At 59.8% G+C, this 16,797-nt stretch overlaps 1 protein-coding gene across 1 annotated transcript; it reads left to right on the forward strand.

The window, feature by feature from the left end:
* Positions 1 to 1,355: 1,355 nt before the first annotated feature.
* Positions 1,356 to 16,797, forward strand: SRF (serum response factor). The gene is made up of 7 exons (XM_068153629.1): positions 1,356 to 1,913; positions 3,293 to 3,559; positions 9,509 to 9,770; positions 11,816 to 11,935; positions 12,943 to 13,134; positions 13,621 to 13,697; positions 13,922 to 16,797. Exons 1-7 carry the CDS (start codon positions 1,464 to 1,466, stop codon positions 14,015 to 14,017), a joined length of 1,464 nt encoding a protein of 487 aa, XP_068009730.1. The 5' UTR covers positions 1,356 to 1,463; the 3' UTR covers positions 14,018 to 16,797.

Genomic DNA, 16,797 nt, shown 5'->3' on the forward strand with positions numbered 1-16,797 from the left:
TTGTGCTGAGCAGGCAGACTGGCCTGGCTCTGGCCATCACATCTGTGTGCCAGTTGCTCTCAGCCTAACTGGTGCCTCCAGCCACGCAAGAGGGTCTTGCAGCCCCTTCCTCAGCCTGGCTTGACACAGGGAGGCCTTTGTCTCACCTGTGCCAGGTGTCATTTGCACTCTGCTGAAAGCCAGGGTGGTCAGGGCATGTGATGGGAGGCATGTGAGTCCCAGCAGCCCTGCTGGGAGCTATAAATGGCATGTGTGCTCACTAGAGGAGCATGGCTGGCAGGGAGGAGGGGGAGGCAGTGGCGGCCAGGGGGGTGTTTGGTTTTGCAGTTACTCACTTGCTCTGTAGGAGGCTGGCCCTAGAGTGGGAGACAGCTGTGAAGGCTGGTGGCAAGCCTCTGTGTCCTCTGAGTGATGAGGTGGATATGGAAAGGGCTTGTGCAAGCTGCTGACCACTCCGGGGGGGGGGGGGGGGCAGAAGGCCAAATGGGTCCGTGGCAGGGCCGGTGCTGGCAGGGCTGGGGTCTTGTCCTAGCTCCAAACTGCTGTTTGTAGGACAGGGAGCAGGAGAGCCTTTTCTCTCAGCCAAGGCTGTGGCTCTGTCCCCAGAGCTGTGAGCTCTGTGGCCCGTCCTGCTAAAGTGAGACCCTCCTCCTTCCACCAGCGGTCATCCTGTAGTTGGGCAATGGGCATTTCGGTGGCATCTGCCCAGTCCTGTGCCCTGCACGCACTTGAGCACCCGTGCGGCCCCCGGGCCCCTGCAGCTCCTCCTCCTGACCCCGGGCAGACCCCGCGACTACCAGAGACAAGTGGGCAGCACGTTGTCCCCGCAGTGGGAACAGCTGGGATGGGCTGGGGGGGCAGGGGGGGCGTACAGCTGCCTGGAGCAACACCTGGTGGCACAGCGAAGGGGCGGGCGGGATGGCGGCGCTGGCGCCCAGCTCCTCCCGCCTGCAGCCCGAGGCCGGCGCCGGGGGCACGGCGGGGCGCCTCAACCATGCGGTACGTCCTTCAGGAAGAGCAGCGTGCCCGGGGCCGGCGGCAGGAGCCGGGAACACCGCGGCTGAACGGCCCTGCTCCTCGTGCGGTGCGAAGGGCCCCAGCGCCCTACAGCCGCCGGAACCGAGCCGGGGAGCGCGGAGCGCGGCGCCTTTAAGGGCCTCCCCGCGCGCCCCAGCCGCGGCGTGACGCCAGCGCCGTCCCTGCGTATGCAAAACAAGCGCCCGGCGCCGGCCAATGGGGAGGCGGCTGGCGGCAGCCCGCCAATGGGGAGGCGGCTGGCGGCGGGGCGCCGGCTCGCCCCATATAAGGAGCTCCCTGGCCATAAAAGGCAACATTGTATCGCTTTATATGGGGGCGGCGCGGTGCGGCGGGGGCGGTGGTAGAGCGGGGCCGTGAGCGCGGAGCGGGCGGCGGGGCCATGGCAGGGCCGGCCTGACCCGACCCGACCCGCGCTCGCCGCCGCGATGTTGCCGAGCCAGGCCGGGGCCGGGAACGGCGGCGGCGCTGCTGCCGCCGCCGCCGCGCTGGCCCGTGGCTCGGGGCTGGGTCGGTCGCCGGTACCGCGTGGGGCGAACGGCGGCGGGGCGGCGGCAGGACCGCCCGGGGGCCGTCTGGAGCGGGAGGCACTGTACAGCGGCAGCGAGGGCGACTCGGAGTCGGCGGAGGAGGAGGAGCTGGGCGGCGAGCGGCGCGGCGTGAAGCGGGGCCTGGCCGAGGCGGCGGCGGCGGGGCCCGCGGCAGGAGCGGCGGCGGCTGCCTATAGCGGCGGCGTCGGCGGGGGCAGCGGGGCCGTGAGCGGCGCCAAGCCCGGGAAGAAGACGCGGGGTCGGGTGAAGATCAAGATGGAATTCATTGACAACAAGCTACGGCGCTACACCACCTTCAGCAAGAGAAAGACCGGCATCATGAAGAAGGTGGGGCCCCGGGGGTCCGGCCGGCGCGGGGGGGGCGGCAGCGGGGGGCGGCTGGCACCCACCTTTCCACCGCCGGCAGCAGCCCCCGCTCCTGGGCGGCGTGTGCCCGGGCCGAGCAGGGAACCGGCCGGCAGGGCCGTGCCCGGAAACGGCGGCGGCTTCCCGGTCGTGCGGCGGGTGGGGGCGGCCCGGCCGCAGCTCCTTCCGGGGGGCTGCGCGGGTGCCTCCGGCGGGGCCGGCTGTCGCCTTCGTCTCTCTCCTGGCTTTTATGAGGCTCCTGACAGGGACCTGGGAAACGGGGAGCGGGAAGAGCGGTAACGGTCACGTAGCCCCAGGGCCGGCGGATGCTGGGTGCGTCCGGCGGTCCCCGGTCGGCTCTTGCGGCTCGTTCTGGTGCAGCCTCCGGCCGGAGCTAACCGGAGCCCTCGGGCCCCTCCCTGTGAGCCGTCGCTGGGTGCCACGCCAGTCCTGTGACACGGCTGGACTGCCCTGCCAAGAGCCCGGCAGGGCTGGCTCCCTCGGCCGCGGAAGGGCTCCGTGCCTTGCCCGGGCCGGAGTGCGCTCCGCGGCTCCTGAGTGGCTCAAGCCGCTGTACAGAGACCGATGAGAAACTTTGGGCGGGAGTGGGTTAGGTGCGTTTGGATGCTGCTGGCTCATCTCCATCCTCATTGGTGCTCATAGCATCCTCTGAGCGATTGGGTAATGCTGCGTCTCAGCTGAGCTGGACTTCACAGGCACCCTGGGAAGGTGGGAACGGTTGTGGGGTACCACTGAGAGAAGTGTGGTAGTGTGGGATGTAGAATGAGGCCATCTGGTCTTGTGGCAGCTTGGGTGAGACCACTGAGTGTGCCGTGATGGCATATCAGCAGTGTTCTTCCCAGCCCACACATCAGTCCTGGGGGCTGGTAGCCTCTCTGCAGGGATGTTTGGGTGTAGCTCTGCTCAAGACTTCGAAGACTGAGAAGGGAAGCTGGGTCCTGCCCTGGCTGCGGTGTGAAGAGGTAGCAGAAACATGTGGGCCAAGTTGCATCCTCTCACACGGCTCAGCAAGGGGGGGGGGGGGGGCATCCAGAAGTGTGTGGAGAAGCAGGTGGTATTTCCAGAGTGGGGACAGCCCAGTGCTCCCATCTAGTGAGGCTGTTCTCCTGAGGGCACTGCTCTTTCTCTGTGGCCTCTTGGCACACAGTTGCCCATGGAGCGCTCTCAAGGAGCTGGGAAGGCAGCATGGCGCGCTTCACCCTCTGGGGACCCAACCTGGAGTTGGCTGTGGAGGGGAGCTGCCAGGGAGCTGGAGCTGGTGTGAGCGAAAGGAGGGGAGGACTCTTGACCTGCCTCCCTCCCCTCCATGACTCCCTGTTGGTCCTCTGTGCTGCTGGCAGGCCTACGAGCTCTCCACGCTGACGGGCACCCAAGTGCTGCTGCTGGTGGCCAGCGAGACGGGCCACGTGTACACGTTTGCCACGCGGAAGCTGCAGCCCATGATCACCAGCGAGACGGGGAAGGCGCTGATCCAGACCTGCCTCAACTCCCCCGACTCGCCGCCGCGCTCCGACCCCACCACCGACCAGCGCATGAGCGCCACGGGCTTCGAGGAGACCGACCTCACCTACCAGGTGTCGGAGTCAGACAGCAGCGGGGAGACCAAGGTAACCCGCCTGGGCATCCGGGGGGCACGGCTGTGCCCGTGGGGCGCTGCTGGGAGCCTCCAGCGTCCCCCGTCGCCCCCCAGCCCTTCTGGAGGAGCAGCTTGGGAGGCTGAAAATGAGTCCCTGTCAGCTAGGACTCCGCTTGTGGCCTCTCAGAGCTGGCTCCTTCCCTTGGCTGGCAGCAGTGGTGATTCAGAGAGGGAGGACAGTGGGTGGCAGGTGTCCTGGCCCTGTCCTTTGCAGTGGGGCTCCCCATCAGCCCAGCCCACCCCCCAGCCAGCTCTCAGCACTGTTATCTCTCCCTGGGCGTCTTCATGCTCTTGCACTCATTGATAAAAATTTGATTCTGCCTCCATGGCCTTATAAGGCCTGGTTTCCCTCACCAGAGTCCCTGGCAGGGCCCCTCACATTCCTTATAAGCTGCAGCTGTCTCTTGCTTTGGTGCTGTTTTGGAGGGGGGCAGGGAGGACATGGGGAATGGAAACACTTGGCTGGACGGACTGTTTCTGCTCCCTGCCCAGTGTCCCTGCAGGCACTGGCCCTTGCCTGCCCATCTTACTCGCCCAGGGTGCTGCAGGAGGTCTGCCCATGGATGCAGTCAGGCAGTGGCTGTTTTCTGCTGGAAGGGCTCTGTCTTGTCCCCTGCATCCTCTGCTGCAGTTCATAGAATGGTTTGGGTTGGAAGGGACCTTACAGATCATCTGGTTCCAAGCCTTAGCCATGGCCAGGGACACATTCCACTAGCCCAGGCTGCACAACGCCCTGTCTGACCTGGCCTCGAGCACCTCCAGGGAGGGGACAGCAGTTCCTCAGAGCTGTTGCAAGATAGCTGGCCTCTGTATTGCTGCTGGTCCCTTTGCAGGCTGGAGCTAAGGTCTGTAGGCACTTGGAGATGAGAGGCAGGGGAGTCTGTGGTGCATGGCCGGGACAACATGCTGGACTAGGGGCTGTGCCACAGCTTCCTGCACCTGTGTGGAGTGCCATTAGGTGATAGGAGTTCCTGCATGCTCTGCTTTACCTGTGCTGGTGCCATGGGTACTGGGCTTGCTGCAAAAGCATTCTTCCAGATGAACTGTGGCCTTGCTCTAGGAGTCCTCCAGCCAGCTGTCTGCAAGTGACAGCAGCATCCTTGCTATGCACATTAGCCACTGAATATTAGCAGAAGAGAGGACCTGGAGATGGATGTTGGAGATCTGTGCTGTAATCCCAAAGTGCAGCCCCAAGATGTGCCCAGCATGTTGTCTGTTCAGCTGTGTGTTTGTATCCTGTGGCAGCCCAGCAGCTCTGAGCTCAGTGCTGCTTGAGGCTGTGACAGCCACAACTCCTCCATGCCCTCAATACTGCTGGGGATGTGACCGCCACAATTCCTCTGTGCCCTCTTCCCCACCTGTGTGCAGTGCTGTGCCAGGCAAAGCCTTACTGCTGCTGAGTCCTGAGAAGTATCACTCATGGAGATCCTTGCAGGCAGAGAAGCTGGTAGGCCAAGGTGTTGCTGGCTGCAGAGCTCTGTGCTGCAGCCCAGAAGAGTCCCTGGGAAGGCTTCCCCCTGATGGGAGCCCAGTAGTCCCAGCTGTCTCAGCTTGGTGTGACTCCTGTGGGTGCCTCCAGTTCCTAGTGTGAGCTGTGACAGCCCTTTGGGCCAAGGAGCCTGTTGTCACCAGCAGCTGCTCGTTCGTGCAGCCTTTGTTGGTAAGGACTTCTCTCTTGGGCTTCTCCTGGATGAAGAGGCAAGTCCTGAGGGCATTTTGTAATGAGACAAGTTGCCTGTGCCTGGAGTAGTTTGGAGGTGTGGGAAGTATCCCCAGTTCAAGAGAGACAGAGACCTGCTGGAGAGAATCCAACAGAGAGCCATGAGGATGGTTAAGGGGGCTTGAGCATCTCCCCTGTGAAGAGAGACTGAGAGCCCTGGGGGTGCTTAGTCTGGAGAAGACTGAGAGGGAATCTGATCAATGCCTATCAGTATCTGAGGGGTGAGTGTCAAGTGGAGGGGGGCAAGCTGCTCTTGTTGGGGCACACTAGTAAGACAAGGAACAGTGGAGAGGAACTTGAACACAGAAGGTTTCAGCTCAACATGAGGAGAAACTTCTTTACAGTGAGGGTGCCAGAGCCCTGGAGCAGGCTGCCCAGAGAGGTTGTGGTGTCTGCATCTCTGGATCCTTCCAAACCCCACCTGGATGCATTCCTGTGCAGACTCCTCTGGGTGATGCTGCTCTGGCAGGGAGGTTGGACTGAGTGATCTCTTGGGGTCCCTTCTGACCCCTAACATTCTGAGGTAAAGTACTGTGCAGGCAGCTGACCTCTCTCTGACTGTCTCTGGCATGGGGCTTGTCCACATCACGTCCCTGAGGATATTGCTAGGGAGCCCCAGAGGAAGAATGCTCTTGGAGTGCAGTTTTGGAGTTTTCAAACCCAGCTTTCTGCTGCAGTCCTGCAAGCCCATCAGGAGTGGCAGTGCTTAGTGCAGAGGGCTTCATAGCCACGGCCAGCATGTGGGGTGGGTCTGGGGCAGCCTTGTGCCTCTGTCTTCTGCTTCCTGTTCTGGCTGTACCATACCTGCTTCTGGCCTCCTAAGGACTCTGACTTGTGGCCAGACATGAGGCTAGGGATGGTCCTACCCTGACCCTCCCCACTCTGGCTGTGCCTTCTGCAGTGCTGGGAACCTGGTTTGGTGTTGGTGATGAAAACTGGCCCAGTTCTGGGTCAGATGAAGAAGCACTCCAGGGACGAGGGGAGCCTGTGGGTGGGCCATGTGAGGTGGATGGGGGCCTTGAAGGGTGGGTGGTACCCAGGGCTGGATTAGGGGTGCCTCATTAGAGGAAGTGGCAGGGAATTGGTCCTGCCTCGACAGGAGGGTTGGACTGGGTGATCTCCAGGGGTCCCTTGCAACCCCCCTACCATTCTGTGATTCTGTGGCATTCAGTTAGGATGCTCTGAGGGGGTTGGGCATGTGCTGCCTGGCCTTCCTGTCAACTCTGCTTTCTGGGCCTCTGCATGGATAAAACCTGCCTGTGTTGAGCTGCTGCAGCAGAGAGAGGAGCACTGCAGCTAGGCTGTTACCTATGGTCAGCAGCCAGCAGCAGCTGTGAGATGCTTCTGCTGTGCCAAACCCAAACTCCCTGCCACAGAGCCTGAGTTTGGCCTGCAGCTAACACTGAAGCAAGCTGCACTTCCAAGACAGCAGCCACATCCTCATGGTGCCATGTACTGACCTGCCTGGTCCCCAAAGGACACACTGTCCTCAGGCAGTCTCCTGGCTGTGATTGTGCAAGAGAGGGAACTCAAGGCTGTAGATTGGGGTGAGAGCCTGGGATTAGCCCTGGTCTGCTCACATCTTCTTGGGGTGGGACTTGTTGGCCCCTCTGGATTGCAGACCAGGTGTTGGAGTCCAGATTAGGATTTCCCATTCTCCAAGGCCAGTTACCCTGCAACATCCATGCAGCAACGCTGGGTTGAGGGCTCTGGGTCATGCTGAACAGCACTGTCCTGGGCAGCATTGAGAAGCTGTGGAGAGGGATTGGTTTTGTCCTCAAGCCCCTATTGTGGTCCAGGATGTGCACCATCAGATGACCTGGGCCATATCCTGTGGTCCACTCATGCCGTATAGCACTTTTCAAGCATGCAGAGTGGTGTGGGTCTGTGCAGACATCTCTTGCTGCTGTGCCACACTCCTCTGCTCTGTGTTGAACCCTCAGATGCTGCTCTGTGAGCAGCAGAAGTTTACAGCATCTGGGAAGTTTGGTGGGGAACGGATGTGCAGCTGGACCAGGAAGGGAAGAGCCTTCAGGGCTGCTGTGCTGCCTCAGGGCTTGTCCCTGGTCCCTTGGGTAACGTGTACTGAAGGTGACCTATGACTTGGTTCCTGCTGAAGGCTGGCCTAGTGCATGTAGTCTGGGTTTTGCAGGGTGCAGGGAGGAGCTGAGGTGCTCTGGGGCTCTAAGGCATCCCAGATAGGCAACAGGTGTCCAGTCCCAAGGTCTCTCCTGCTGTCTCTGTACTGGGAGCTGCTGCTGCAGCTTGAGAGAAACACAGCAAAGATGGGACACCTGGCCTGTCTTCTTGGGCTGGGGGAAGGAGGAGAATCTGAGTCTCACCTATGGCAGAGGAGGGAGGGCAAGAGAGAGGGCATGCAAGGTTTGAGCCTGCTGGCACAACATCTTTCCCAAGCACCTTTCCTGCTCTGGTTGTCCTGAGGTTTGCCCATGTGCTCCTAATGAGTCCTGAGTAAGGTGCTGTGAATTTTTTGGGATGCCTCCTCCAGCCCTAAGAGCATGGAGAGATGCCAAGTGCCCTGGCTGCTTGGGGGCTGTATCTCAGGGGTGTACAGTTGGGGATGAGGGTGCTTGGCGTATGCCCTGCTGCGCTGTGGCTTCCGTGGCCTAGCGGGGGCCCTGCCCTGTCACCCCTCTGGGGAGGGCACCCACAGCCTCCATGTGAGATGGCAGGGGTTTGTGGTTGAGCTAATGGAAAGTGCCTCTGCTGGGCTGTGCTCTGCCATCACGTGCCCCTGCTAATTCGGACTGCAGGGCGCGCGGTGCCAAGCGCGGGGCTGCCGCTCTCCTCCTTCCCCGGGCCCCGGGGCAGGGCCGAGTGCCGGGGATTGGTTACCCCTCTCCAAAATGGGCTGCCTTCCCTTTTTTAGCTCTTGCTTGAGCTGTGAATTCCTCGTTCCTGGCAGCTTGACAAGCTGGGAAGAAGGCTTAGCACTGGAGAGCTGGGCCCACCAGCCTGCGGGGAGGGGTGGGAGTGTGGCAGCCTGAACTCTTCCGGGGCGCGCTGCCAGGCCTGGCAGGGCACGGGCACAGCAGGTCTCTTGTGGCGTCCTGGGGAGCGGTGCATTTGCAGCCTGCTCTTGGCTGAGCAGGGCAGGAGAGGAGCCATGGAGGTGATGGGTAGCCAAGAAGGGCTTTGGGAGAAGGAGGCTCATTGGGTGAAGTGTGAGTGCTGGGGGGCAAGAGGGATCCTGCTGGGCTCGGTTGGTTCCTGCAGGTCCAAGCCGTGTCCGGCTGTGTGCTTTGTGGCTGCAGAAACTGGGGTGTTAGGCACCCTGCAGACCAGCATACATCTTCCTCCTTTGTTCCCAGACCCAGGAGCCAGCCTCTTAAGCTAGCTTTGGCTCAGTGCAGGACCCTCCTTCTTCTGGAGCTTTGCTTTCCTGATGATGCTGTCCTCAGGCACAGAGCCCCAACGCTCCTTGCAGGGCTGTGGGCTGTAGCTGACATATGGGGTCCCCTGGAAGCATTTGCCCCCTGCCTGTCTCCAGCTAGTAGGCTGGCAAATGGGTGCTTTCCCTGGCTGGGATCTCCCATTTGCTTCAGGAAACTTGTGGAGGCATTCCCCAGGGCTGGACAAAGCAGCTGTCACAGCTGGGTCTGGGCCTCCCTGGTGTCTGGGTATGGCCTCTCTCCCCTCTGCCTCGGTGCTTCTAGTGTACAGCTGCCTTTAGAAGCCAGTTCTTGGCTTCTTCTTGGCCATGTGTTTCCTGCCATAAGGGAAGTGGTGTGTGTTCCTGACAGGAGACAGTGTGTTTACCTTCATGTCTGTCCCTGCAAAGGCTGCTTTTGCCTCTTGTGTGCCAAAGAGAGGCTGCTCTCTTAGGGCCTGTGGGGGACTCCTGGGGAGGGAAAGGGTTGCTTCATTCCCTGGTGTCTTGCAGAGAAGTCTCTCAGGGGACCCGTGTGGCCTCGGGCTCGTGTCCAAGGTTTATGCTGAGCTCTCTCCAGCTCTTCTCATGCTACATTATTGGGCACAGCCTCCTTGTGCTTGTACAAGCAGCTCCCCTCTGCTGCTCTGGCTCTGCTCCGTGTGCAGGCAGCAGGCAGTGGGGGTATGGTTCAGCAGGAGGCTGCACCCTTTGGGGCCTGCACCCTTTGGAGCCTGCTTTGGTCTCGTGGGCAGGTGCTGAGTGCATCCCAGGGCCAGGCTGAGTTGTCACAACCTCTCCTTCCCCAGGACACGCTGAAGCCTGCCTTCACTGTCACCAACCTGCCGGGGACAACGTCCACCATCCAGACAGCCCCCACCACCTCCACCTCCATGCAGGTCAGCAGCGGCCCGTCCTTCCCCATCACTAACTACCTGGCGCCAGTGTCTGCCAGCATCAGCCCCAATGCCGTCACCAGTGCCAACGGGACAGTGCTGAAGACCACTGGAGCCAGTGCAGTGACGTCGGGGGGCCTCATGCCCATACCCACAGGCTTCACCCTCATGTCAGGTCAGTGCCTCGAGGGGCCGCGTCTGTCCGTCCGTCTGTCCGTCTCTGCTCCCGTGTGTTGCCGTCTCCTCCAGGGCAGAGGAGGGCTGGTGGCAGGAGGGAGCAGAGTGGTTGCTGCTGTAGGGTGAGCCTGGCTGGGGCTCCTTGCATGAGCCCAGCCGGGCCAGGGGCCAGACAAGGGTCGTGTGGTGACTCAGAGCGCCCCCAGCTGGCCCTGCAGCTGGGAAGGGTGCAGTGGCAGGCAGCTGAGCTGGGAGCCCAGGGCAGCACCTAGAAGCCTGGAGGGAGTGAAGAGAGCTGGTGGTGACACAAGCTTTCCTTTCTCCCCCACTCTTGGCAGGTGTTTCTCTTTCTCTGGGGACCCCTTCCATTCCTCTCACTCAGTTACAGCCCCACTCCAAGCTGTGCCCAGCCAGCAGAGCCAGGTGCTCACAGGTGTGGCTGGGCAGCTGCAGCAGGTACAGCAGGCAGTCTCCTGCTTCCCTGCCAGAGCTGGAGGGCAGGTTGTGTTGCTGACAGGTCAGCACTCACCTCTCCTCCCTGTGCTTCAGGTGGGGGGATGGAGGCGTCTGGGGGGGCTCTGCTGGCCTGGCCGGAGAGCTGAGCCCTGGTGCAGGGGGGAGCACAGTGGAGACAGAGTGCAGGGCACCCTGGCTGTGACTGTGAGGGAGAGATGGGAGGACAGGGCAGAGAGTGCTTGGCATAGGCAGGAGCAGCCTCCTAGGGGATACAGACCATGGGAAGCAGCAGGTTTTCAGTCTCCTTCCCCAGGGTTTGCCCTGTGACTAGCAAAGAAAGGAGACAGATCCCTGATGCAGCTGTGCTGAGGCTCAGTGGTGTTAGGAGGATTGATGGAAAGAGACCATAGGGGCTCAGATGCCCAGTGGATGTGTTTTGTGTGCTGTCATTGGGCTCTGACCAGCTGCCTTTGCTTCTGAGTTTGGAGCTGCAGTCACTGAACCAAGGTGCAGAAGACAGATTAGGAGAGAGCCAGAGCAGAGTAAGAAGCTGGTGCTGCTGGGTTGCCTTGTGGGCAGTGCTCTTTGTAGGAGTTGTTTCTTGTGCTGAGTGGAGGTTCTCCAGGTGATGTACTAGGGCTGGTCCTGCTCCTGGCTGGAATTCCAGAGCAGGGCTAGACTCTGCTTTGTGGGGACAGTCATCACCTGAGAAGCACAGTGAGAGTGAGACACTATCTCTTGTGTCCTGCCTGTCTGAGCTCAGGTTGATGAGTCTGTTAGCCTGCATGCCTTTGTGAAGCCTTTATGGCTCCTGTGGGCCCTGGCAAAGAGCATGATCTCCTGCAGGGGGTCTGGATTTCCCTTGTGGTCTGAGGAGCTAAGAGAAGAATGGATGTGTGTGCCTGCAGTGTGGTGCATGGGGAGGTGCTTGGCCTGAGCAGGGTGGCTGATGACTGCTGCTCTCTGCAGCATCACTTGCTCTTCCCTCTGGAGTCAGGACCTGAGCTGTGAGGGGAGCTTTCTGGGCTGAGCTCTGCCTCTGGAGCCAAAGAGCTTTGCAATGTGTGGAGTGGGCCAGAGGCTGTGTCACCATGCCTCTGCAGGTCTGGGATGCACATCTTAGGGTCCAGTGGTTGCTAAACCCTGTGCAGGGCACCACGATGTCCTGGAGATCACAAGGTGGGTGAGAGCTTTTCTCCAAGTGCCCTGTGGAGGATGGAGCTGGGCTTCAGAGCTTGAAGGCAGGGGGCCCCAGCCAGCCTGAGCAGGGGCAGTGCTGGGGGTACCCTCTCCTCCCATCACCATCTGTGCTGTGTCTTGGTGGAACCAGGACATTCCTGAACTATGCCTGGCAGCTGGACAAAAGCTGCTGTGGCCTTTCCTTTCCTCTTTCCTCTCTGGAGCCCTGTAAGCCAGCTAGCTCCTCCTTGGCCCCTGTGTGCCAGGAAAGAGCAGGCTTGAGAGCATGGTGCAGAGCCATGCTGTGGAGCTGTGTGTGGCCAGAGAAGGACTGAATGTCTTTTACGTGGCTCAGAGTGCTTGTATCCCTGCTGAGCCCCAGGCTGACGGGCTCCTCTCTCTCCCCAGGTGGTACCATGGCTCAGCAGGTTCCAGTCCAGGCTATCCAGGTGCATCAGGCACCGCAGCAAGCATCTCCCTCTAGTGACAGCAGCACTGACCTTACCCAGACCTCTTCCAGCGGAACAGGTAATTGGGACATCATGGCAGCCCTCTTCTGCCTGCCTCTCTAACCACTGCTGACACCAACCCACACCCAGAGGCCTCATGCCTGCTCCCTGCCCCAGGGTCCTTCAGACCATCTCTATCCTGCTCTTCCTGACAGTTCCCCAGGTGTATTCATCCCTGTTGCCAGCCCCTGTGCTACGCTCTGTCTGGGTAGATGCTGCTGTGCCTAGGGCATCTCACAAGGGATTTCAGAGCCTTTCCACATGCACAGAAACACAGGATGTTAGGGGTTGGAAGGGACCTCTGAAGATCATGTAGTCCAGCACCCCTGCCAAAGCAGGATCCCTTAGGGCAGATCACACAGGAATGTATCCAGATGGGTCTTGAAAGGCTCTAGGGAAGGAGGATCCACAGCCTCTCTGGGCAGCCTGGTTCCCAGGGCTCTGTCACCCTTACAGTAAAGTTTTCCCTCGTGTTGAGGTGGAGCTGCCTGGAGCTGGGAACAGGTTGCCCATTTCTCAGGTGGTTTCTTAGTGAGCCAGCATGGCCCCTCCTGGCTCACATCTCCTTGAGATTGTTTTACTCTTGTAGTCTCAGGCTGTGCATTGAAAGTTTCCCACAGACCTTGGAACAGAAAGCAGTGGAATGTTGGTGTGTTTCAACTCACCACAGCTGTATGTGCACAGGAGACCTCTTGTCAGTAAAACCTGATGCCAGGTGCCTGCACGCAGGCTGAATCCAACTCAGCTCTATTACAGCTTCATCAGGAAACTTGTATCTCAGGTTGAATTCAGTCCTGGGATATTTGGCTGCCATGCTGTTCTGCCCTCTCCTACTCACTCATGAAACAGAGAGGTTTGAGCTCTCTTGCCTGTTCCCTGGGGCTTCTCCCCGGCAGCTTGGGAGAACCGGCTGAGTATCTCCACGGGCCTGCTGCTTCAGGGTGGCTGAGGGAGGGGTGCTAGGCAGGTATGTGAGTGTAGCACAGCCCTTTCGTGTAGCTCACACACAGTCTGTCCTGCTGCCAGTGACCCTCCCAGCGACCATCATGACGTCGTCTGTGCCAACCACTGGGGGTGGCCACATGATGTACCCCAGCCCACACGCGGTGATGTATGCGCCCACATCTGGCCTTGCAGACAGTGGACTTGCAGTCCTCAACGCTTTCTCACAGGCACCTTCAGCGATGCAGGTGTCCCACAGCCAGGTCCAGGATCAGGGTAAGATAGCTGTCTGGGTCAGTGCTCCCTTAAGCACTCTTGACACCCTGATTTTTCTTGTCTCGTGCCCGCTTACCGCTGCGGAGTCCAAGAGTGCTCTCCTGAGCAGTCCTAGCAGCTGTGCAGCGGCCTGGCAGGGGTGATGCTCGATGCATGCTTTTAGATTCTGCCCTTCCTCTGTGCAAAGGATTGCTGAGGACAAAGGGTGAAGGTTGCTGGGATGGGTGGTGGATGGGGCAGTGGCCTAGGAGAACCTGGAGAGGAGGTGTGGTTGCAAAGCAGCGTGAAGCCATGCAGGCAAGACTTGGCTTGAGGTCTTGTTTTCCAGTGTGTGGAAAACCTAGTGCATGTGGCTTTCTCCTTCCATGCCTGCATGCATGCAAACAGGTACCTTCATCCTTGTCAAGCTCCATGGAGCTCAAAGACCCACAGGTGAACACTGCTTAAGGGATGGCATCATTGGTGTGCTCTCTCTCTCTGTGGCAGGTGGCGTCCCCCAAGTGTTCCTGACAGCCCCATCAGGCACCGTTCAAATCCCAGTCTCAGCTGTTCAGCTTCACCAGGTAGGCACAGAGTGGCAATTGCAGGTGTTCAGGGGGTGCCCTCGTCCTGGCCCTGCCTGCACATCCTTTGTGGGTCTGGGCAGCCTTGGGCCCTCAGGTAGGGTCCATCCCCACATCTGGGAAAGCTCTCAGCACCCAGCAAGGAGCGTGCCACCCTGGCTGCTGGCACACGTGGTCTCAAGGCACGCCATCCTCCAGTTCTTCCTCCTCCCTTTTCTCTCTAGATGGCTGTCATTGGGCAGCAGAGCAGCAGTGGCAGCAGCCTGACAGAGCTGCAGGTGGTCAACTTGGAGACCTCGCACAGCGCCAAGAGTGACTGAGAGGCCTCTGCTGCCGGCCTTGCGCCTGCCCCTGGCTCGCCAGGCCGGGGCTGGCAGCAGCAATTCCTTCTCCTACAGACTGCACCGATTATTTATTGTTGCCTTTTCACGTTTCCTTCATCCACACATGCACCCACACACACACAGACATGCACCCACACACACACACACACACAGGCATGCGCATGGGGCCGCAGGACCCGCCTGGGGCAGAACCGTGCTGGGGCCGTGCAGGGCTTTGGGGGTGTTTGGATGCTGCTGTGCTTGTCTCACGCCAGCCAAAGAACCTTTGTCTCTCGAGGGGAGGGTCGCTCTGCGCTGTAAATAAATACTGTGGGCTGTTCCCCAGCTGGAGGCTCTGGCTCCTTCTGGGCTCTCTGAGTCGCCTTGCCCATGAAGTGTTTGCTCTGCGTGGGGCTCAGCCCTAGAGCCCGTCCTGTGGGTGCAACTCAGAGTGGAGCAGGCCGAGGCTGTGCTGCTGGCCTCAGCAATGTGCCTTTGTTGGGGGGGGGGGGGGGGTGTGACACGTTCTGGCTGCAGCAACTCACCCTGGGCTCTGGACAGGGGAGAGTGGCCACCTTGCATGCGCATCTCTGGCTGGGCCTGGGCACCCTTCCTCCAGAGGGCAGGGCAGGGCACGGCCTGTGGCATGTGCCTGGCAGCACGTGGCCCCATCCTCCTTGTATGCACTACAGTGAGCCCTCTGCCCTCAGTGCCTCCTTGCTGGGCTGCCCGGCAGGTTTGCAGCCTGCCCTGGTGGCTGCCCTTGCACAGCTGAGGTGGTTGGTGGGTGCCCAGGGGTACAGCGACGGCCCTGTAGAGCTCACAGGGGGCTCTGTGGCCAGCTCAGCCCCCACACTCTCCTCTCAGCCCTCACACTGCTTGCAGACTCCATACACTCAGGGGAATGTGGCCAGGTCTTTCTGACGTCCCCCTGCAGCTCCAGCCAACGCTTTCTAAACTTCTGTCTGATGCAAGGTGGAGAAACGACTTAAGTGTCAAAAGGGAAGAAGAGCCCATGGAGCACTGAGCTGCTGGACAGGCGGCAGGCTCTTCCTCTGAGCACCAGAGTGGCTTGCTGGCCTCTCCTGTGTGGCAGAGGAGCAGCTGTGGTTCCTGTGCAGGCTCAGCAAGGCCAGGGCAGAAGGGCTGGAGCGTGCCTGGGCCTGCACAGAGAGTTGTTGTGAATGGCTCTGCTACATAGTCCTATCCCTGGAAGGAGAGTGAGCAAGTGAGAGAAGCTGCTGAGTCCTTAGGGGGAAGAAGCAGCTACTGTAACTCTTTCTTTGGTTTTGGTTTTTTTTTGTTTTAAGTTAAAAGACAAAAGAAGCCTTGGAGAGAAAAAAAAACAAAACAAAAAAAAAACAGGAAAAAAGCTTAAAAAAAAAGAGAAAAAAAGGAGAAAAAAAAGAGGAAAAAAAAAAAAAAGAAGAAAATTACTTTATTTTTCTAAATGTTAAACTCAGTATTTATGTAATTCTTTAAGGAATAAAAGTTTGGCTCCTGTACAGTTTTCACGGGGTTTGTACCAGGGGGATGGGGGAGGGGTGGTGGGTGGGCACGGAGGCAGGGAAGGGGCCTTGCTTTTGACTTTGTATTGTAACCTTGGACATGTCTCCTCAGCATTAGCGTTTAAGCTGCGCTCTCCACCCACCAGCATGTGCCAGGGATCAGGCTGGCTCCAGGGGGATGCTTGCTCCCTGCTTCCCTGTGCCGAGAACTCCATACCCACTGCCCGGGGCTTAGCGGGCAGAAGGCAAGTGAAGCGCTCTCCGGAGGTGGGGGAAGTCATCCCTCGGCAGCAGGGGCCCTGCCGTGTGCCCAGCAGCCAGAGATGGGCTGCGTTTGCTGAGGGCTTCCCTGTTCACCTCTGGGCCTTGGACCTGCGGCTGTTCTGGTCACTGCTTTTGCTGGGGGCTTCCCTGTTCACCTCTGGGCCTTGGACCTGTGGCTGTTCTGTCGCTGCGTTTGCTGGGGGCTTCCCTGTTCACCTCTGGGCCTTGGACCTGTGGCTGTTCTGTCGCTGCTTTTGCTGTGGAGCAGCTGTAACTGCCTAAGGGATATGGGCATCCCCACTCCTCCCTGGGTTGCGAGTGGCCAGCAGTGGCTGATTGCTGCTCATCCTGCTTCACTGTGCAGGTAGCAGCGTCTCCTGAGCTCGCTGATGATCTGTAGTTCCCACGCTACAGCTCTTCCTTGGTGCACAGATGCAGGCATGTCCCCTGTGCAAAGAGCTCCCAGAATGGTCTTTCAGCCCTCAAAACTGTTAAGCCCTTGTGGAGAGTGGGGTGTCCCATCTGGTGAGAGTGACATTGCATGCCGCCTCCCTTTAGCATCCTTGCTCTAAGAGTGATGTGTACCCCGCAGCTCGGAGCATGTGGGAGTGCTGCGCCGTGCCCCATCGCTTCGGTGTACGAAAGCTGCTCGGTGATGCTTCCAAAGCAGGGCTGTGGGCACCTAGGAGTTCACCCAGGGAGAAGGACGGGGTTGGGATTTGCATTGTTCTCTGCCGCCGGCCTGGCTTTGCTCCGCTTCGCTTGCGTGCCCGCACGGTGGAGCAGAGCCGCTTGGGGGGCCGGGAGGGCCGGGAGCGCCCCTGCTGCTATCGGGCTGCATTTTCCTCCCCTCGGCTCCCCCCAGAGGCGAAACCGCTGGTTAAACGCTAATGGTGGTGTTTTATTTAAGTGCAGAACTCGTTAAGAACACTTGTGTATCAGGGATGAAATGGCATTTATTGTGTGGTGACATGGGGGTTGCTTTTTGGGGGGGTGGGGTCGTTT

This window comes from Melanerpes formicivorus, unplaced genomic scaffold, assembly GCF_026170545.1.
Source record: "Melanerpes formicivorus ecotype bairdi unplaced genomic scaffold, bMelFor1.0.p_v2 SCAF_26, whole genome shotgun sequence".
NCBI lineage: Eukaryota > Metazoa > Chordata > Aves > Piciformes > Picidae > Melanerpes > Melanerpes formicivorus.